Genomic DNA, 22,111 nt, shown 5'->3' on the forward strand with positions numbered 1-22,111 from the left:
TTAGCACTAGTTCATTTTATTTCTGAGTTTCTTCTTTTTTAAGTTTTTTTTTTTTTTTTTTTTAATATATATTTTTTAGTCGTAGAGGATCAAACCCAGTGCCTCACATGTGTTATACAAGCTACAGACTCAGTCCTATGAGGTTTTTAAAGAGGAAATACCTGGGTTAATCCCAGCCACTTGGGAGGCTGAGGAAGGAGTATCGAGAGTTCAAAGCCAGCCTCAGCAAAAGCCAGGCGCTAAGCAATTCATTGAGACCATATCTCTAAATAAAATGTAAAATAGGGCTGGGGATGTGGCTCAGTGGCCAAGTGCCCTTGCAGTCCCCAGAACCCCAAAAAATTTAACCAGGAGGGCTGGAATCGTGGCTCAGTGGTAGAGTGCTGGCCTAGCATGTGTGAGGCACAGGGTTTGATCCTCAGCACCACATATAAATAAGAAAAAGATCAGTTGACAACTAAAAAAATTAAAATTTTTTAATTTAACCAGTAAAGATATTAAATTCTATATCCAAGGACTAAAAGAATTCACAGAGAGCCTATTAGAAATCATTCTATAATAAATATTTAATATATTCTCCCTTCCTCTCTCTTGAGAATTCATGGGTAGAAAGAAGAAAAAAGTTTCTTTTAGCAGATGTTTCTAGCTGTAGGAGTCGATAACTATAAGTAGGGCGAAGAACTTAAGGGAATGTTGAATTTGGTAAAAGTGGACACCGGCATAGCCCAGGGGTTTGTGCAGATGATTTGCGAGTCTCTCAAGACCCTAACTTGTAGTTGGTTTTCCAGGGTTCTCAGGATCGGCAGCCTGTCAGCAGAGTGCTAGAACTAATGTGGAAACACCAAATGAGAAAAGATAACTGACAAAAAATTAAAAGAGTCAGAAAACTGGATAATAAAACATACAAATGAACTTAGTCATTTGTATCTTCATGGTTTTGTTGAAGCTTTGCTTCAGAATAAAGCATTCCCCTTCAGAATGTCTCAATGTAATTCACTATAATCATATTCTCTAGGATTCTGGTATATTCTTGTAGTTGTTGTTTAGGTCACAGAGCAGGACTTTCGCTTCTCAATACAAATTGATTCCCATCCATTTCCAGCAGAAGACAATTTTAATTAAAGCCTTACATTTAAAAAATTGCTCTAGCATCAATTCAGCTGGTACCTAATAACAACATTTTTGTTTTTAAATATTACATTTTTGTGCGTGAACATGATAAGGAACAATTCTGGAATCAATCCTCCACATCACTACTGTCCTATTTTGAAAAATAAGTAAAATTGTGTGTTAATAAAATTTGTGTATTCAGATAATGTATTCAGATAGTAGTTCTGTAGGTACTGTGTGTCAGTATGCTACAAAAAGTTCAAAACCATTAAGAATATTTATTGTTAATTGGTAGACATTTGTATAAAAGTAGGTCACATAGCAAAGCAGTACATCCGGAGTTGTCAAAATATAGCAATACTTTCATTAGAAAAAAATGCATTCATCTTTTTGAAATTCTGTTCACTTTCTACTGAAGTTGTGCTTGGCAAGTGAAACGTTCAAGATATCAGGCACCTTAACTCACTGCACTCACAGTCCATTATTCCATTCTTTTATTCCCTTTTATTGAATACTCTCATTCCACCTGCCATCCCTCACCCAATGTGAAAATTTTGTGTCTCTTAACTTGCTTTTCCGCAATAATGTAATATTTGTGTATTTCCTTTTCTTCATATTTTTTAAATTAATGGGCATTATACAAGAGGAACCATTAGAAGCTTCTAACATTTTGCAAATTAATAAACCATCTTAAATAGGAGGACTTGAGGGCATTCCCCAGACCAGTGCCTTCAAATTGTGTTCTGTGGAAATGAATCCAAAGATTCATTCAAAGGCTTCAGTGATCCCACTTTAAAAGGAACAGTTCCAGTTTATGTTTCTTAAACTGGCATTCCAAACAAAATCTTAAACTGGCTAAAATTGGTTCTACTGAACTGAAGAAGAAAAACTATTCTTTTAGAATATTTCCTATAATTGACTTGTGACCACTATATTACAGCCCACAATTGATGAGAAAATTCAGCTGGTACCTAAGGCTCAGCTGGGCAGCTGGGGAAAAGGCAGCAGCGGTGGAGCAAAGGCAAGCGAGACAGGTATGTGCACTGGCCTTCTTCCAGCCTCCTGCTAGCTTCTCCCTTGGGATGCTCTTCTATAGTCACTGCATAACGATTTTAGGAAAAGATCTGTAGACTGATCATGCCCCAGATGTTATTTGGTGGCCCTCTCTAGCATACTAGGATTTCCTCATTGAAGAGGATCTTTGGTTAAACCATTTTTAAATTTTGGCAAAACCTTTTTAGTTCACAATTTCTTTTTCATATACTTCTATTTTTGATAGACAACAGTAATTATACATATTTATGGGATATAATGTGCATTTCAGACACACATGTTATGTATAATGATAAGTTAGGGTAATTGGCATATTTATCAGCTCAGATGTGTATATTTCTTTATTTGGGGAACATTCAGAAAACTTCTAGTAGCTGTTTGAAATGTTAATTAACCATTGTCAACCATAGTTTTTCTACTGTACTATAGAATATCAGAACTTATTTCTCCTAAGTGGAGAAATAAGTTTAGCTAAGTGGTTAGGAATTAAATCTATTAGGGTCCTTTGTTGTTGTTCACAGTTCAGTCTAGTTACAGATACTACTGGGGCCCCAAGTTAAAAGGGAAACTCGTTATGTTGAAAAAGAGTGTTAATTCATAGAAACATTTAATTTAAAGGAGTTTATAAAGAAAAGCTTAAAATATTTTTTAAATTTCTATCAAAAATCAGTTTTTGTCAGCTATGACTTTTTTTTTTTTTTAATTTGGTAGTTATAGATGGACACAATGCCTTTATTTTTATTTACTATTATGTGGTGCTGAGGATCGAACCCAGGGCCTCACATATGCTAGGCAAGTGCTCTACCACTGAGCCACAACCCCAGCCCCAACAGCCATGACCTTTTTAACTAAAAATGTTTGAACCATCACAAACATGACTGCTATCTAAGGAAGTCCAAAGAAAAGCTAAAATGTTAACCTTCTCATATATTCTTCCTACTAAGAACTTTCACTTAACTTTTTAAAAAATTTTAAAATGTTACAATTCATTTAAACACACATGCATGATTTTACATAAATGGGATCATAGCATTTGTATGCACTTTGTTTAAGTGCAGTATTTTGATTTACATTTGCCTGCCTCCTTCTTGCTATTTACCATAAGCATCCTTAAGGATATATCCTTATAAGCCCTATAAGGATAATTTACATGTTTTTAAAGGTGCAGATGCTTCTAATGAACAAATGTTTTTAAACACTATTTACATACAAATTTCCTCCAATGCTTTAGTTCTCAAAAGTAGATGTACCAGGAGATTAGCATCACCTGAACCTGTTAGAAATTCGTGTTCTCATTCCAGGTATAGTGTTTCTCACCTATAGCCACAGCTACTGGGGACACTGAGACAGGAGAATTCCTTTTGCACAAGAGTTTGAGACCAGTTTGGATAACACAGAGGTCCATCTCTTAAGAATGGAAAAAAACAAAGAAATTCCTTTTTGGGCCCAGCCCAGGAAGGCAGGTTAATGAGCATTTGCATTTTAGTCATGTGTTTGTACCTTTTTCTAAAATCTTAACACCTACAGATGCCTTACGGTCAAGTGCTTCCAGTTTAAACAGATTCTCTGCTCTGCAACCTCCAGCCCCATCAGGGTCCACGTCAAACACATCTTTAGAGTTTGATTCCCGAAGGGCTTTAACCAGGTGAGAATTCCACTTTACGTCTTTATTCAAGGCTATCCTTCTTCCCGTATATCTGTCTCTCATATATATGTGAATTATGATGGTAACCCTATGAATATCTTCCTATCATACCTAACGTTGATTTCTTTTACTTTTCTCACATACACACACATACACACACACTATATATATATATATGTATATGTATATGTATGTGTATATATATATATATGTATATGTATATGTATGTGTATATATAAAAATATGGGAGTTTTGTTTTGTTTTTTTTATACAGGGGATTAAACCTAGGGGTGTTTAACCACTTAGCCACATCCCCAGCCCTTTTTATTTTTTATTTTGAGACAGGGTCTCACTAAGTTGCTTAAGGCCCTAAGAAGTTGCTGAAGCTGGCCTCTAACTTGTGATCCTCTGGCCTGAGCCGCTGGGATTACAAGCATGTGGTACCTACCGTAACACACTATGATTTTAAAGTAGGAACAAAATTAGGTATTGGGTTTGGGATGTGATGGGGCAGGAGAGTATAAGTTTTCTGACAGATAACTAAGAATTTGCTCCTTAATACCCCCCCCCCCCACACACACACACACCAAAGAGCCCTGGAGGCATGTCTAGGGCTTGCCAAACTACTACTCCTGGATGTTTGTTGAATAATGTGACATGACATCCCACCCATACACTTCTGTTGCACTGTTCGAATTATGTGAGATTGTCCTTTAGCTTTCACTTGTCTCTATGCATATTCTGCTATCTTTCTGCTTTTTGGTTGTTGTTGGCTAGTTTACATAGTCACGTAATCTATTGGCTGGTTTCCATAGTGTGATTGGGGACCTATGGTATTGTGATAGGAGAATAGAATTATTGATACATGCACTTTCAAAGTTGAAATTTTTTTAAACTTCCAATACTTTTTTAGAAAAATTAATTACTACAGTTTGATTAGGTAAACCTTCTAACTATCTTACTCATTCCCTGGGCTTCTGAAACAAAGTATTCTTAGCACCTGCCAACTTTTCAGGAGAACTCAGATTGACATCTGCTATTGAGGCATTTGTTGGCTGTTTGCTCTGTCATAAGTTTTTGATGGCTTTTCTTTTTAAGTACTTGTGTATGTTCTTTCATAGTGGTTAGATCTTTGTCTACCCTGAGTCTCTTTTTTCATATTTACTTCACTGCTTTTGAACTGTCATGGTCTGTGAACTGTTGTTGCAGCTGTTTAGAATTGTCTAAGAAAAGAAAAGAAAAAATTGAGTGAGTACAGTGGTACACGCTAGTAGTCCCAGTACTAAGGAGGTGGTATACACCTGTAATCTCAATGACTGGAGAGGCTGAGATAGGAAGATCACTAGTTTGAAGCCAGTCTCAGTAACTTAATGAGACCCTGTCTCAAAGTAAAAAGTAAAAGGTTTGAGAAGTTGCCCAGTGGTAAAGCACCCCTGAGTTGACTCCTCAGAATAGAACCATTGTTTTTTTTTTGTTTGTTTGTTAGTTTTTTTAAAAAAAAGACTAGAGCAATATGCACATTCTGTCTTAAAATGAATAAAGTATATGCCTGTTCAAAGCCTACTTCTATTTGGTTCTTTTTTTTTTTAAATTTAGTTTTAGGTAGACATAGTATCTTTATTTTATTTTTACGTGGTGCTGAGAATCGAACCCAGTGCCTCACGCATGCTAGGCGAGCGCACTACCACTTGAGCCACATCCCCAGTCCCCTCTACTTGGTTCTTAATAATTTCCATGTTTCTGGAGAAATAAAGTATCATCATATAATTTCTAAAATAGTGATTTCTTGTTCTTAGGACATTTGTTTCCCTTTCATTCACTATTCTCTTGCTTTTTATCACTGTCTTTCTTTCTATAAACAGTTTTAAAGAACAAAATAAGGAGTTGCCATTGTCATTTAATATTTTTAAGTAGGTAGAGGTATAGTTCAATGGTAGAGTACATGTTTAGTTATCTCAAAGCTCTGAGTTAAAAACCTGGCACCGAAAAGGAAAATTAAAAATTCTAAGTAGTCCCTTTTACCCATAGAGGTTAAAACTTTAATAAAATACCTTAATAAATATTTCCTTCAAAGCATTCTGGGTTTTACTTATTCATTCAAAAAATTCTACTTTGAAATATAATTTGTACTTAATGCATCTAGTTACCTGTGGAATGTTATTTTTCATGCCTTCAATGTCATTTGATAATTTAGATATAAAGGAGAGAGGGTTGTCTTTCTTTTAAAAAGTGTTGTTTTGCCTTTTAAGTCGTGGAAGCATGGGCAGGGAGAAGAATGATAAGCCCCTGCCACCTGCAACAGCTCGTCCAAACACATTCATGAGGGGAGGCAGCAGTAAAGACCTGTTAGACAATCAGTCTCAGGAAGAGCAGCGGAGGGAGATGCTGGAGACCGTGAAGCAGCTAACAGGAGGCGTGGACCTGGAGAGAAACAGCACCGAGGCCGACCGAAACAGAACCAGGGAGTCAGGTTAGAGATTTTCTAGGGACTGGAATAGAGAAAGATACAGCCTTAAATTTGGGAGGAAAACCACAAAGGAGACTTTGTGCCTGAGCAGAGTTCAGAATCGGCATACCAGAGCAGCACACGTGCCTGCGCCTTGACAATGACAGGACCACTCCATCATTCTGTAACACCATTCTCATTTCCTAGTATGTCTTTGCTGAGAAGTCATCAGATTTCCCCTTTCTCTGTTAAACGTTTTGGTGATAGGGTGCTGTATGTTAAGCAATCTGACCCTCCCTTGCACTGCTGTTAGAGGGACATGGCCATGTAATGCCCTCGAGCATGTAAAAGATTTTACTTTGTTAAGCAACTGCAAGGAAAGGGAAGGGAAGGTGTCAGATGGTGCTTTGTTGCCATCATCTGCCCTGGCACCTTCTGTGGGTTGGATGCATTTAGCATGTGTGTGCTTAAAAACTTACTCAGGTGATAGTATAAACATCACTTCATGTATTTAACCTGTGTTTCAGTTTTCTCATTTGTTAAATGGGGTTAAGTGTATCTACCTTAACTCTATAGGGTTATTGCAGATGAAATGAGAAGATAATATATAAAAATACTTAGAACTCTACCTCATAAATAACAAAGTTTTCAAAAGGTATTAGATAGCATGACGATGATGATAACAGTAATTAAAAATAATTCAAAGAAATTTTTTGGCCTTTTCTCAATCTTAACTATGAAATAACACTAGTTGCTTATACCATTAATATGGCTTTTAAATTTGTTTGACTATTTAAATTGTTCCTTTTAACCAGTCTATTTAAATAGACTTTAGAGGCAAATTGAAATTTCTTCTTCCAATTGAGAATAGGCTTTAATTATGTAACTTTGGAGACATTTGACGTTCTTAGGTACTTTGGGAACATAGTAGGATAAGAAATGAAAATATGTATGTGCAGTGAGTAATGTGACATAGCTAGTCTGCACAGAAGTACGGTACAACTGAGAAAACCTTTACGAAGGAAAGGAATGTAGTTCTTTGAGAGAAATTAACAAGAGACCAATCTGGAATCAGGGCAGAGGGACCAATAGGAATGAAACAGGTTTACAAGAAAGGACAGCTATGGAACAGATAGTAGGACTACCCTGCGCAGAGTTGTAGTAGAAGCCATGGCATGTTCCAGCAAATGCCGTAGGCCAGTGTGGTTAGAGCTGTGGTCAGCACAACCCTAGCCTATGTGAATTCTGAAGGTATTTTGTGCTCCTCATGGAAACGGTGTAGAAGAATCAAATACAGAAAGGAACAGAGAAACTCGTTGACTCTAAAGGTGTATAATATGCCTAAATCTTGTTGATTATTGGTATAAATTATGAAGTTATTTAGTGCATATCTATGCCAAAATTTTCTGAATTGTTTTTACATCATCTTGCTTCATCATACTTACATCTATTAAATGGCTCTATTGAAAAAACAGTGTAACAACATAGAAATAATATCAATTTAATATGGTAATTTTTGTCCTTTTTATTTTCTGACTTTTTAAAATCTCATTAGCAGTGAAACCAGAAATGTCAACAGTGTCAGCCCCTGACAGGCCTGTACTGTCAGAAGAGGAGATGGAGAGAAAGTCCAAATCTATCATTGATGAATTTCTACACATTAATGATTTTAAGGTAAATGAGATTTAAACAAGATAGAAAGCAGCAGGACAGAAAGCCCTGTGACAACCATGTTTAGTCACTTGGTCTAAATCAGATGTCATTGTGACTGATAAGACTTAGACTGAGTGATCTAAATTCTACATAGTTCATTGTGCTTAACTCTGATGCATTCTGCCAAGTATTGTCTTTCAAATTAATTTTGTAGTTCACAACATGGAGTGGTTGGGGAGAAGACAGGTGCCAATCCAGTCTAAACCAGGGAAAAACAAATTGACTTTGGTGTTAATGAGCAAAAACAATACACAATCATTGTAAGGTATTTCTTACACCCAATTATACTTGCTATAGTTGTTTAAACATTCCCATGTTAACCCTGAAATATGGCTGGCATTATTTTTCTTTGTTTCGTAACTGAAAAACTGAAACACAAAGGGCAAGTGATATTCCAGGGTCTGATGGCCTAAATGAGACATTTAAAGTCATGGCTTTCAATGTGTCCCTCTTTAGCCCTTACCTTCCCCCTGTGTTCATTTTAAGATGATAGTGAGCAAAATAGATGCTGCCTGGCATCATGTGCTCTGTAGTCTGTTGATGGAGACAGATCATATACAGATAACGCCACAGTTATTTAAATTGTAGGGTCTTAGGAGATCATATACTGGACTCTAATTTGGTGCTCTGAGGTCTGGAAAAGCTTTTTTCGTTAAAATTGTCTATCTGTTGGGCTGGGTTGTGGCTTAAGTGGAGCGCTTGCCTAGCATGCATGAGGCCTGGGTTCAATCCTCAGCATCACATATAGCAGCATCACCTATAACTAAAAAAATAAATATTTTTTTAAATTATCTGTTAAAATATATCAGATATATTAACTACTTTTGCTTTGGCATTATCAAAAATACTAAAGACACTTGAATTCTTAACAATATAATCATTATCTGCTTTCAATATACATAAATCACATTGGTTAGCCAGGCTTTGTGGCACATACCTTTAATCCCAGCACGCTGGGATGCTGAGGTAGGATTTCAAGTTCAAAGCCAGCCTCAGCAATTTAGCAAGATGGTGTCTCAAAATAAAACAAAAGGGGGCTGGGAATGTGGCTCAGTACCCCCTGGGTTCACTCTCCAGTACCAAAAAAAAAAAAAAAATTACCTTGGTTATCTATAGCCCAGTTCAGAAGCAGGGAGAAGTTTTTGATGAGTAAGATAGGACTATTTTGCAGAAACCCTTGGAAATGCAGCACCATAAGTGAAGATTAATTGAAAAAGAGCTAAAGAATGTACCTGATGTACTATATTTTATTAGCTAACTTCCTGGCTAATGAGAGTGTTCTCGTAAGCTGGCAACACAGCTCTTTTTCTTGCATGGAAGTAGGGAAATGTGAAAGACTTAAGAGCAAGTTGAATAGCTATGGACAGTGTGAAGCAAGTACAGAAAGGGAGAAAGCAGTGGGGATTGTCTTTAGACATAATTTGATGGATGTACAAAGTTAGTGAGTGACAATTTTAAAGATGACCCTGTGGTGAAATGCAAGTACAGGAAGAAGATAACGTCACGAACACTTAGGTGCACAAGAATACCCTTTGGAGGATCATGAGCCCCAGCCAGGTCTGCAGTATGAAGGGGGCAGAGTTAGTTACAACTTCAGAATTCTATTTTGCAGTATAGTAGAGGCAGTTGTACCTGCAGAGTGGCTCTAAGAACCAGGTAATAATATTCTACATTTATTGAGACTTACTCTGTGCTGTTCTACGTATTTTATATGTATTAGTTTATGTAATCAAAGTTGATATTATAATGCCTGTTTTTACAGATAAGAAAGCGGAGATGCATAGACATAAAAATCACTTGCTCAAGATCTTACTGCTAATAAGCAGCCGATTAAAAGCCAAACTTGAGCTTCAGAGCCTAAAATATGCTTTATCTCGTCCCCTTTAGGGTATTAGTATGTCAGGCTAAAGAATTATAGAGTGCATCCTAAGAGGGGTTGTTTTTGTCTGTGATCCTCTTCGTAAGTGCCATAAATTAATATTATTGAACCTTTATTTTATGCCTGTCAATGTGCCAAGTGCTTTCCTATATATTTTTTATATACATTTCTCCTTGTAACCTTTTGATAGAAAGCACAGGCTAAAAGATTGTTCTACTCCTTAAGTCACATATTAGTAAGAGGCAGAGCCAGGAATCAAACCTTCATTTGTCAAGACTCCCAATTTTCGGGGATACTACCTGAAAGTAGCATAGTACATACAACAAATAATATCATCTGCTTCTGTGGACTTACATTCTAGTGCAGAGACACAAACAAGACTGACCCTAAAGGTAGGTCAGGAATAAGTAAGCCGTAGCTACAAAAAGAAAAACAGTGTTTCAGTACAGAGAAGTAAAACTAGGTGGTATGATAGCCAATGTGGAGATAATCAGAAGACTATAGGAGGTGTTACTTCTACTGAGAGCTCAGAGACAAGGAGAAACAAATCATGAGAAAAGAAGATAGCAGGCAAGGTTGTGAATTGCTATGATACAATTAGTTGACCCTTTATGGAGAACTGACTCTTCCTGCTGGGGGACACATAGGGTATATATGGAAAATTAAATACTTGAATTTATTCCTCCTTTTCCCGAAAGGTAATTGTAATGATGTTGATGAGGTTAAAACGAGGCAAAAACCCAACAAGGATAATGAGCACTTGAAACACCAACAGCAACACAACAGCTGCCCTGAATGCTACAGAAATGCCAGTATCATGAAAAGACAAAAAGAGTTGCGGGTGGAGGGGCCTGGGGATATAGCTCAGTTGGCAGAGTGTTCACCTCACATGTACAGGGCCCTAGGTTCAATCCCCAACACCACCCAAAAAATAAATAAATAAACGAAAAAGAGAAGGGGAGTTTGCTTTAGATTACAAGAGTCTAAAGAGACATCATGGCATAGAATGTTGGTTCTCAACAACAAGAAGCTATTTGGACATTTGGGGACAATTATGGAAGTTTGAAATGTCCTGTATATTAGATGATATTTTTATCTAAATCAAAGTGAAGACACATAGTTTTACACTGGATTACTCTTAATTTTTCTGTAGTTTTGAAATTTTTTTAGGTAAGAACAGAGGAGGTATAAGTAACAGAAGGGAAAGAGAGCAGTCCCATTGAGATACCCAGAGGAGCTTTACTTCCCTTACTTCCCTTTGCACATGTAGCTTCCAAGAGGAGCTACTTTTTGCAGAAGTCAAACCAAGAGATTTTGGACCAGAGTAGCAACAGAGCTGCTCTGGCTAAGAGTAGGGAGTTAATGCTGGTGATCGAGCAGCCTGGCTGTCAGGCTTTTATTCCCCAGACCAAAGATATTAAGCTGGCCGGATCATTTCCACAGTAAGCACCGGTTAACAGAGCCTCGCACAGAAACCTCCTCCAAGGACATTAGCACTTAACCTAATCATATCACTGAAGTTTAGCATTCCTAAGAGGAAGACCTCTTTCATGGAGATGGGGAATGTCTTAACAGTCCCAGCCAAGGTATCTGGGCTGCCATGTTGAGGCCTTCAAATCATGGCATTGAATTTCAGTGTCATAATATACCATTTTCAGTTTCTAAAATGATCAGAAAACAGGTGAATGTTATGTAGAAAAATACCTTTGGGCTCTGATTTTCTGATTGTTTTTTGAATAAAATTATTAACCTACAAATGTTAGCCTTTTGAAGATCTCTCTCTCACACACACCCATAAACCCAGACACCCATACACCTGCCAGGATCTCCCTACGTTGTCCAGGCTGGCCTCAAACTCCTGGGCTCCAGTGATTTTCCTGTTTCTGCCTCCCAAGGAGTTGGGACTATACGGATGCATGCCATCATACCCAGTTTTCTCATTAATATGACTAACTTGCCTATATCAGTCTACCTTTTACTTTAAACAAGCAAAAACTTAACTTCAAAAACTGTCTTGTTAACATAGCTTTCTACTGACTTTATCATAAGCAAAAGATTTTAAGGTTGTTTAACACCAGATTTTGGAGCAAGCCTTTATTTGCTATTTGAACAGGAAGCCATGCAGTGTGTGGAAGAGCTGAGTGCCCAGGGCCTGCTACATGTTTTCGTGAGAACGGGAGTGGAGTCCACCCTCGAGAGAAGCCAGATCACCAGGGATCACATGGGCCAATTGCTTTATCAGCTGGTACAGTCAGAAAAACTCAGCAAACAGGACTTTTTCAAAGGGTCAGTATCCTCCTCAAGAGTACCATTCAGGGGACTGGGGTTGTGGCTCTGTGGTAGAGCACTGGCCTAGCATGTGAGTCACTGGTTCGATTCTCAGCACCACATATTAAAAATACATAAATAAATAAACAAATAAATAAATAAAAGGTCCATAATAACTAATAAAAATAATTTAAAAAAAGAGTACCATTCAGTAACTAGCCTTCTTTTTCCATACATGAAAATCGTGTCCACTGTAGTATGTTGAGCCAATATAATGTATTGATCATACATTGCTTGATTTGATGCTATTTTGTAGATTGTGCTTGTACAGAAAGGTTATCTTCTGATTTTTCTGTGTTTTTTTGTTAGACCTGCATCATGATGTCAGTAGTGAAGCTGACCTTAGAAACTCTGAGCTCTTCACCATCTCATTTACATGTAAACCTGCTTATTCTTTGAGTTTACTTTGTGAGAAAAATTCTGGAAAATTGACTTTATCCTTTTAGTAAACCACGGTTATTTAGACCAGAAAGTGCTCGTCTCTCCACTGTAGCCCCATAGCAATGTAACTCCATTTTTTTAATGATTTACACTGTTACAGGTTGACTTCACTATAATTCTAACCAGTGAATGTTGGTGAGATTTGGCTGTCTTTAGCGTTGTATCCCCATTTGAGCAAGTTCTGGCATATTATGGTGCACCTTCACATAAATTCACAGGTTAGGTTCTTTGTGACTCAGCCACAGAATCTTACCCTGGGTGAGATTTTTAAATCAATGTTCAAGCTATACATGGTCATGCACACCTGAAATCCCAGTGACATGGGAGGCTGAGGCAGGAGGATTGCAAGTTCAAAGCCAGCTTTCACAACTTAGTGAGACCCTGTCTCAAAATTTGAAAAGGGCTGGGGATGTAGCTAAGTGGTTAAGCAACCTGGGTTCAATCCCTGGTTATGTATAATAAATAAGTACATACCTATGTATGTATAAGTTAGAAAAAAAATTTCATATCATAAAAAAATTTGTTTTTGATTTTTGGTTACCAAGCTTTGCACCAAATATAAGCATAGAATCACGTCCAGCGCTGTCAGATATCCATTCTCTAAAGGAATAGGAATTAAGACCTTTAGGTCTAGAGATCAAACTCGAATCTACCATCTTACATTGACTTGGGCATATGCTCACTGAATTGAGGGTGGTATGAATTCCTTGTAAAACTTTTTTGCCAAGCTCATTCTTCTAAATTAAATTCATATATGATGAAATGCCTCTTTGTACCTTTCTGTTGTCATTTCAGATAGGATTAATCTCTTAGAATGTAACTATTAAATACCATGTTGAATGTTCTTAGGAATGGTTAATTTTTGAAAAGAATGATGACATTGTCCTTGAGGCCCGAGAAAATTCGTAATTGTCCCAGGATCATTAAGAAATTATCTTTCAGCAATAAGCTGGGTTTATATTATTTAAGGGGCTAGATTAAGGCCATTTGAATCAGTTAACTTAGTAAGAAACTTTAGCAAAGCCAGAATGATGTCCCAGTTTTATGAGAGAAATCTGTGCTTCGCTGCAGTAAACAGCAAGTAAGAGCAAATGAAGGCACCTTCACTCTTAAAATCAAACTAAGGTCTCTGATCCCAGCCAACCTAAAAATAGATACAAGCTCCTAAAATTCACAGTAATGGAATCTTTCTATATCACTTTGTAAGGATTTACATTTGTTCCCCAGACTTTCTGGAAATGAGAGTGCTAGATTACTGTTCACTGTATTCTGTTTCTTCTGACAATAGTCAGAAGTTCCTTCACATCTATGAAGTGTGTAGTCTATTTCCAGGTTATAACTGAACTTGCAAAATACTCGTTTAATTTCTAGGAAATCAGACAGTTGCATTTCCCTTTTGGTGACTTCCTGAAAGAAAACCGTCATCAGACATGGTGTTTACACTCCCATTAGTGGTGGTACTATTGCTGCTGCTTAGAATAACTACCACCTTTTATTTAGATGGTAAATGAGATCAACATTTCTGTGTCTCAACAAATCACTTCATCATTTTACATCATTGCTTCCTTCATTGCGGTGGCTCCAGCCTCACCTTTGATAATTAGCAAGACCTTGGACCTTATCTGGCCATCTTTAAATCAAGTCTTGTGCAAGTTGTGGAGATATATTTGACAATGTAGCACCCACCTTTTCCTAAGATGGAAACAAAAGGATAGCCCCCCATGTCATTATTCATCAAGAACCTTCTTGCAAGAAGCTCAGAATTGCAAAGTCCATACTGTTCAGAGAGGTCATTTCGTAGGAGCCACAGACACTTCCAACACTCAGAAGATCTCTGTTCTTTCAGAATATTATTCAAGATCATCTGAGATTAGGTTCTTTGGGTGCTGCTGCTGAGATGTCAATTTCTGAGCAGTCAAGGAAGCAGTTTCTGCCCAGCTCTCCACCCCAGGAATGACCTGGGAAGCATGGGAGAGCAGCAAACTTCAGGTGTCTGGTCCTGGTCCTGATAATATCATCTAATGTTCCCTTCAAGGCATGTACTGCTAATAGTGTCCTGAAATAGAAGTTTCATTTAGGCTTTATAAGTAAACCTTAGATTAGCTTCTTTGGAATTTTCCTAAAAGATTCCATATAACTGTGAATATAGTAGTTGCTGTATATAAAACCTCCACAAAGACTACATCAAGCCATCCTTTGGGAATTTTCAGGACTTGAATCTAAATACTTCATGAAACAAATTAAGTATATAGGTAGGTAGGTTACTATACATTAGTGTACTGGTTTATTTCTGGGTTTTCTTTCCTATTCCATCAGTTTTGTCACTTCCATGCTGTTTGATTGCATTTGCTTTACAATATGTTTTGAAATCAGGGAGTGTAATGCCTCCAACTTTTGTTGTTTTTGCCAAGATAATTTTTGGGGTCTTTCGTGGTTTTATACAAATTTAAGAATTCTTGGGGCTGGGGTTGTGGCTCAGTGGTAGAGTGCTCACCTAGCATGTGCAAGGCCCTGGGCCCTGGGTTGGATCCTCAGTACCACAATAAATAAATAAAATAAAGGTATTGTGTCAAATACATCTAAAAATATTTTTTAAAAAAAAGAATTATTTTTTCTAGGACTGGTGTTGTGACTCAGCAGTAGAGCGCTCGCGTAACGCGTGCGAGGCCCTGGGTTCAATCCTCAGCACCACATAAAAATAAATAAATAAAATAAAGGTATTGTGTTCATCTATAACTAAAAAATAAATATGAAAAAAAAGAAATATTTTTTTCTATTTCTAATGACATTGGAATTTTGACAGGGATTACCATATTGGGTGGTCTGGTCTGGTCTGGACAGTTTTTATTCTTCTAATCCATGAATTTGAGATATCTTTCCATCTATTGATTTTCTTTAGTTACTTTCATTAGTGTTTTAAAGTTTGCATTGTGCAAATACATCTTTTACCTCCTTGGTTAAATTTACACCTAAATATTTTTGTTGTTGTTGTTGCTGTTATAAATGGGGGTTGGGGTTGAAGCCCATTGATGGAGCACTTGCCTACCATGTGTGAGGCACTGGGTTCAACTCTCAGCACCACATATACATAAATAAAATAAAGGTCCATCAACAACTAAAATAAATAAATAAATAAATAAATATTTATTTATTTATTTTTTTTAATGGGACTTTCTTTTCTTTTGTTTTGCAGTACTGACTTTTGAACCCAGAGGTGCTTCACCCTAGCCACCTCCTAACTCCTTATTTTTCAACACAGGGTCTCAGACTAGCCTCAAAATTGTGATTTTCCTTTCTCAGCCTCTCAAGTTACTAGGATTACAGATATGTATCATGACACCTGGCTATACATGGAAATTTTTTTACTTTTTGGCAAGTTTGTTACTAGTTGATAGAAATGGAACTGGTTTTCTCATGTGCAGCACAGTGGATATGCTGGTCACTGCATACCAAGAGACAAAGGTGTAGCTCTATTTCATTTCTTCAGCCCACAGAAGATAGGTATTATGCAAAGATAATTACATAGAGCATCTGCATACCTAGGATTTTTTTTTTTAATCATGCAAAAGGACTTAGTGACTACAAACATTAAAAAAGAAAGTCCCACAGCTCTGTTCTGTGGAAATCCTTTGTTTAACCAAAAAAAAAAAAAAAAAAAAAAAAAAGTTTCTTATCAGGATTATGTTTTTAACCACTAATTGTATTCTATGAACTGTTTCATTGATGAAAAATAGAAAACTGTTCAGTACTGTAGTCCCAGCAGCTGGGGAGGTTGAGGCAAGAGATCCCAAGTTCAAGGCCTGCCTCAACAACTTAGCAAGACCCTGTCTCAAAATGAAAAACCAGAAGAGCTGGGGACATGGCTCAGTGGTTGAGCACCCCTGGATTTAATCCCTGGTACCCCCATAAAAGTGAGGAGGATAGATACAAAACTAAGGCAAGAATGTGAGTATCTTATCTTTCACTTATGATGTGAGATGGTCATAATTGATACACTGTTGAAAGGACAGAATGGCTACAGTTATCTCTTGGGTATATTAAATAGCTTAATCTAGAGCCCACAGAATGATCTGGCAGGATCAAGTGATTAACCCAGAAATCCTGGAATCCTGCCCGAAGGTGTTCCACAAGTGGCACATTAACAGCTGAAAAGTGTGCATATAATAAGAACAGCCAAGTGTCTGCTGCATAGAAAATTGGTGTCAAATAATTGCAAGTGGTGAGGTCAGTAAGTTGGCAGTAAGGATTCCTGAAACTGAGTTAGGTGATGTGGCTGAGCTATATATTGTTTTGAAATAACGGCTCAAGAGAGGTGACCTTACCTTGTAGTGGGAGCTACAAAAAAATTTAATCCTGTGTAGCCTTCTAAGCTGAGTGGCATATTCTGGCTAAAAGCTAAAACTGCAGTGAAAAGGCATGTGCAAATTTAGAGCTCAGAAAGAATATAAATTCAAAATACGGCCAGCTCTTGACCTCTTCATTCATTCCTCCCGTGTGCCATACAATCATGTGCGTGTCCCCTTCACCTCTGTTTTTATAATTTTAAATAGTTCTATATTCACACAGTTAACAAAGACTTGAATTATTTACATTTCTGAGTGAATAGCTGTTATTTTCAGCCCGAAGAAGGCTGCTTATGTATTGTATTTGACTTTCTAAGTTTCATGTTTGATTCCCAGTTATTTTACTTCACATTAGGAAATATTTATATCATAAAAACCTAAAACCATTAGCTTTTCTTTTGCAGTACAACAGTTATGAGGATGATAATGTTAGTAATATCAGACTCTCTTGTATCCATCTAGTTTTCCTGTCATAAGGTCCTCCAGGGCAAGGATTTTTGTCTTTCTTTCTCTTTGTGCCTGGCCTGCATTGCAATGTTTAGTTGGTACTTCTGACTGACATAGAGGGTATAGTGTTAACTTTAAAGTATGAAATTAATTGGATAGCCCTTCACCCAGGACTTTTATATACAACTATCTCTGTTTCATTATTAAAATCTTTCAAATGTCACTTCCATACAGAACTATTTTTGGTTCATGCTCTTGAGAGCATTAGCCCTGTCACAAGTCTCCTTTTGTCTGTTCTGTTCCTTTTCTCCTGCACACTAGTATAAGTTCTAAGAATGGAAGTTTGTTTATCAGTTACTTGATGGCCAGACCAGTGCCTGACATAGCAGGTGCTTGATATGTATTTGTTGAGTGACGGATTTTTGGTCTCTTTATTTAATTTTAACTTTTGAATTATATTTGTATTGATTTTTTTTCCTGTTCTTTTTCAGTTTTTTAGAAACCTTGGAATTGGCAGATGACATGGCCATTGATATTCCCCATATTTGGTTATACCTTGCTGAACTGGTGACCCCCATATTAAAAGAAGGTGGAATCTCTATGAGAGAAGTTATCATGTAAGTTATATTTATTTTGGATGTATATCAAGTTAAACTGACAGAGAACTCACCTGCTGACTTTCTAGCATAATATTGTCCCATTAGTGGCTCTGGAGACTCTTAGAAACAGCCTGTGACTCTTTTAGACTTCTAATTTTATTTTGAAGATTTTACTAGATTTACACTAGAGACAGATTTGATATGAGGATATGATAGCCCTTTGGTCCATTGGGGGTAGCAGTGATTATTGATAATGCTCCAGTCATGTCACTGGAAGATGATTGCTTCTAGAAGCTTAATGTTAATCTGGCTGTTGTGTCTATCATTGCTTCAGTTGTTGTCAGAATTTACATTGTGGTTTTTCATACTGGTACCTGCATAATACATGTTCATGGTTATAATAAAAGTATTGCTAGATTTGCATGTGTGGGGGGAATGGATACTGCATTATATAGACCAGTACTTCTGTTCTTCAAAACACTATTATTTCCCCCACAAACTGTTGATATATGAAAATCTGACTGCGCATACTGTTGTGTATGTCCCCACCCCAGCATACCCCCTTTTTTTTTTTTTTGGAGATGCACAAAGTATATGTATTGCGGCACATAATTCAAGTGTATGTATGAGAATCCTATAATAAAACAAAACAATAAAAATAATTTAGCTTTGTTTAATTCAGCATTACCTCACATAATCAATGAAAGAATCCTTTACTTTGAGGAATTACTGGAATCATTGCTATCCTATGGAATGCAGTTTGGGAAATACTAATTCTTAGTCTGAATAATTGGTCCCTTTCTATTTCATCCATATTCTTAAGAAAAGCTTTTCTTTTTACAATACTTTATAACTAAGCTTCACAATTCCATTACCTACAAAGGTACTTCTCCACTTTCTGCTTGAAGTGGAACTTATGTAAATAGATTACTAAGTGAGATTGATCTTTGTGTTGCTTCCATCACTGAAGTGGCTAAAGAAAAAGACAAAACCCAGGAATTCTAACATCCCTTTTCTGCTTCTCCAGGAAGCATAAGGTGACCCTAAAGTCTCCAAAAGCCTTCTGCTGAAAAGGACTTGGAGCATGTCCTAGAGCTTTGACCCTGCTGACTTTTATTTAGGTTACAAAGTGTCTATTTGTTTGACACACATTTTTGCCTACTACTTTAGCATGGAGAATTTCTTCAGAGGTACTTAATCACTGCTCCTATCTTTTACAGAGAATTTAGCAAACCTTTACTTCCTGTTGGAAGAGCTGGGGTCTTGCTTTCTGAAATATTGCACCTTCTATGCAAACAAATGGTGAGTGTTCAACTGAGTGTCAGACTCAATAGCATGTTAGAAAGGGCAGTGATCTTGATCGTGTGTTTTCTGTGAACACCTCAGGTCTCAGTGTACAAATAGTTCCATTTCCTTTTAGCCTTTGAACAAAGTGAGGGCTCTGCTTCCACCTTGTTTCCTTCAGAGGTGTATTGTCCTTCTGTTTACCAATGTCTTGGGAAAGAATTTTCTAATCCTAACTAGATTTAGTATAGTTCTAAAAAATCTTAAGATATATTTTATTTGTGGTTGGTAATTTTTCAATGAAAACTGCTCTGCTTTTAGAGTAAGATAGGATTCATAGAATGATTAGTTTTGTTAACTTTTGGGTCATTTGGATACAAGTCTGATAAAAAAAGACTCTGCAGAATGGTGAATTTCTTAAATTCACTTTAGTTAAATATGTAGTGAGTGCATGGTTATTCTCTGCAAAGCTGTCTGCTTGGCTCTCAGTCTACTAAGATTAAACTAGAGAGGGAGATGGATATATCTAAACTAATTATTTCAAAAGCATGTGGAGGTGCTCTATTAGAGGTCAAAGAGGCTAAAGGATGTGTTGTGGCATCCAAAGGGGGATGAAATGTCTAGGAAAAGAGATGTCAAAACAAAACAGAACTCACAAATGAACATTCTGCAGTGATTTTCTAATGTACTCAAACCCAAGCCAGAGATATTTGTATGTTTGATTACAGAGTTTCACAGACACTGAGGTTTTTCTTTTTTTTTTTTAAGTCAACGTTCATCTCGCTCTGAACCTGCAGAAGTTCTTCTGTACCCCATTTGTGTAGTAGTTATTCATAGACAGATGCACTAAATAGCCTGGCTCTGCTGATTATTTCTATTAATAATATTCTTTAGTTAATGATGGTAAAATTTTTTATTTTACTGAACTCTGTAGTTTTTATGTTTGTAATTCCCTCCTTGGCTATAGTCTTTATTTAAAACTCAAACTCTTCTTAACATTTATTTTTATTAAAAGAAAACAAATTTCTACTTATAAATTAAACCATATTTTCTTAGACCATAAACTCTGAGCCAGAGAGCCTGATTTCAAATCCTGGCTGTATCAGGTTATCAGCTGGACCTTGGCCTATTTACTCTATGGAGTAATTTATACATCTTCTTAGATGCCAGCTGCAACCTCAAAACATTTTCCTTTATCGTAGTCTCTGTCCAGGCAGTGGGCTTGCACCTCCTCATGTTTTTCCAGCTGATAACAGCTTTGCTATATTGTTTCTTGGGCTCAACCTTGCACTCCTTGCCCACAAAACACTTCTTATGCCTAGTTCAGGAGCAACAGGTGCCTCTTATAACAGGAAGTATAAATGTGATCTGCGGTGGAGAGGGATTCCAGTGTGGCTTGTGAGTGGCTCTAAAAGCAGGTACATGTACAGAGCCATCTTTCCATCTAGAAAACGGACAGTGTTAAATTTATAAACCTGCATGTATCAGACTCTTTGATGGTCATATTAATAAATCCCAAATACCAGTTTAATGTTTCCCAGATTAGTCATCTGATAAATAAATTGTTGAATCTAAATAACTATACTTCAAATATTCACCATTATATTTGTATACATTCAGACCTCTTATTTTGAAAGTCAAGAATCCTAAGAGATTAATGTCATATTAATAAGGAAAGGTTTTCATTTCACTCTTTTTTTTTTTTTTTAAGATCCTGGGGATTGATCCCAGGAGTACTCTATCACTGAGCTACATCTGCCACCCCTTTTAAATTAGATTGTGAGATAGGATCTTGTCACGTTGCCAGATTGGCATTGAACTTGAGATTCACCTGACTTAACCTCCCAAATCACTAGGATTATACCCATGCACCACTGTACTTGGATCATTTTTTACTCTTTAGGGTTCTATGTCCTTGACCTCAAGCAAGCTTTTTTTTTTTTTTTTTTTCTTCTTCTTCTTCTACTTCCAATGTAAAAATTAATGGATTGGATTTATCTCTCTTTTAGAGCCATAAGAAAGTGGGCGCCTTATGGAGGGAGGCTGATCTCAGCTGGAAGGACTTTTTACCTGAAGGGGAAGATGTACATAATTTTCTCTTGGAGCAGGTGGGTAAGAACAAGACTTATATCTTTTTGTTGTTGTTTGTACCAGAGATTGAACCCAGTGGGGCTTAATCACTGAGCCATATTCCCAGCCCTTTTTATTTTTTATTTTGAGACAGGATCTTGTTAAGTTGCCTCACTAAGTTGCTGAGGCTTTTGAACTTGTGATCCTTCTGCCTTAGTCTCCCAAGCTGCTGGGATTGTAGGCATGTGCCACTGCCCCAGGACTGTCTTCCATATGACAGCAGTTGGTCTATTTCATAGAGGAAAGGAAGATAATTTCAATAGTATTCTGGTATTAAGATTAGATCAAAATAATAATCTTAGTTATCATCTTAAGTACATGTTTTAAGGGCACTCTCCAACTGTACAGTCATTACAGGAAAGATAAAAGGTATGGGGAAATTTTAAAAGACAGCCACACTTAGAAAATGAGCTAAATAGCCAGGCACAGTGGCACACATCTAGAGTCCAGCTGTACAGAAAGATCACAAGTTCAAGGCCAGCCTTAGCAATTTGAAGCCCTAAGCAACTTAATGAGACCCTTTCTCAAAGACAGAATAAAAATGACTGAGGAGGTAGCACCCTCCTATGGTACTGTTTTCAATCTCCAGTACCATATCTCTAAGAACCTGAAATGAAACTGATAAGTAAACCAGGGTGATAGTACTAAAGAAGATCCAGGTGTACTGAGCTCTGGGCCTGGGAAAGGCAGAAG

The 22,111-nt window shown here is 37.0% G+C and overlaps 1 protein-coding gene across 9 annotated transcripts in view; it reads left to right on the top strand.

Moving 5' to 3' along the window:
* The window catches only part of Eif4g3 (eukaryotic translation initiation factor 4 gamma 3), a 284,385-nt gene that overhangs the window by 250,087 nt on the left and 12,187 nt on the right, over positions 1-22,111 (top strand). For 5 of the 9 annotated variants that reach the window (XM_076861118.2, XM_076861121.2, XM_076861122.2 and 2 more), the window contains 8 exons: positions 2,051-2,144; positions 3,691-3,808; positions 6,058-6,278; positions 7,813-7,928; positions 11,960-12,132; positions 17,897-18,022; positions 19,225-19,306; positions 21,298-21,396. In XM_076861118.2, the coding sequence (XP_076717233.2) occupies positions 2,051-2,144; positions 3,691-3,808; positions 6,058-6,278; positions 7,813-7,928; positions 11,960-12,132; positions 17,897-18,022; positions 19,225-19,306; positions 21,298-21,396 (1,029 nt within the window). Of the gene's footprint in view, positions 1-2,050; positions 2,145-3,690; positions 3,809-6,057; positions 6,279-7,809; positions 7,929-11,959; positions 12,133-17,896; positions 18,023-19,224; positions 19,307-21,297; positions 21,397-22,111 lie in introns of all 9 variants that reach the window. The other 4 variants (XM_076861117.2, XM_076861119.2, XM_076861120.2 and 1 more) reach the window with 1 other exon arrangement.

Source organism: Callospermophilus lateralis, chromosome 7, assembly GCF_048772815.1.
Source record: "Callospermophilus lateralis isolate mCalLat2 chromosome 7, mCalLat2.hap1, whole genome shotgun sequence".
NCBI lineage: Eukaryota > Metazoa > Chordata > Mammalia > Rodentia > Sciuridae > Callospermophilus > Callospermophilus lateralis.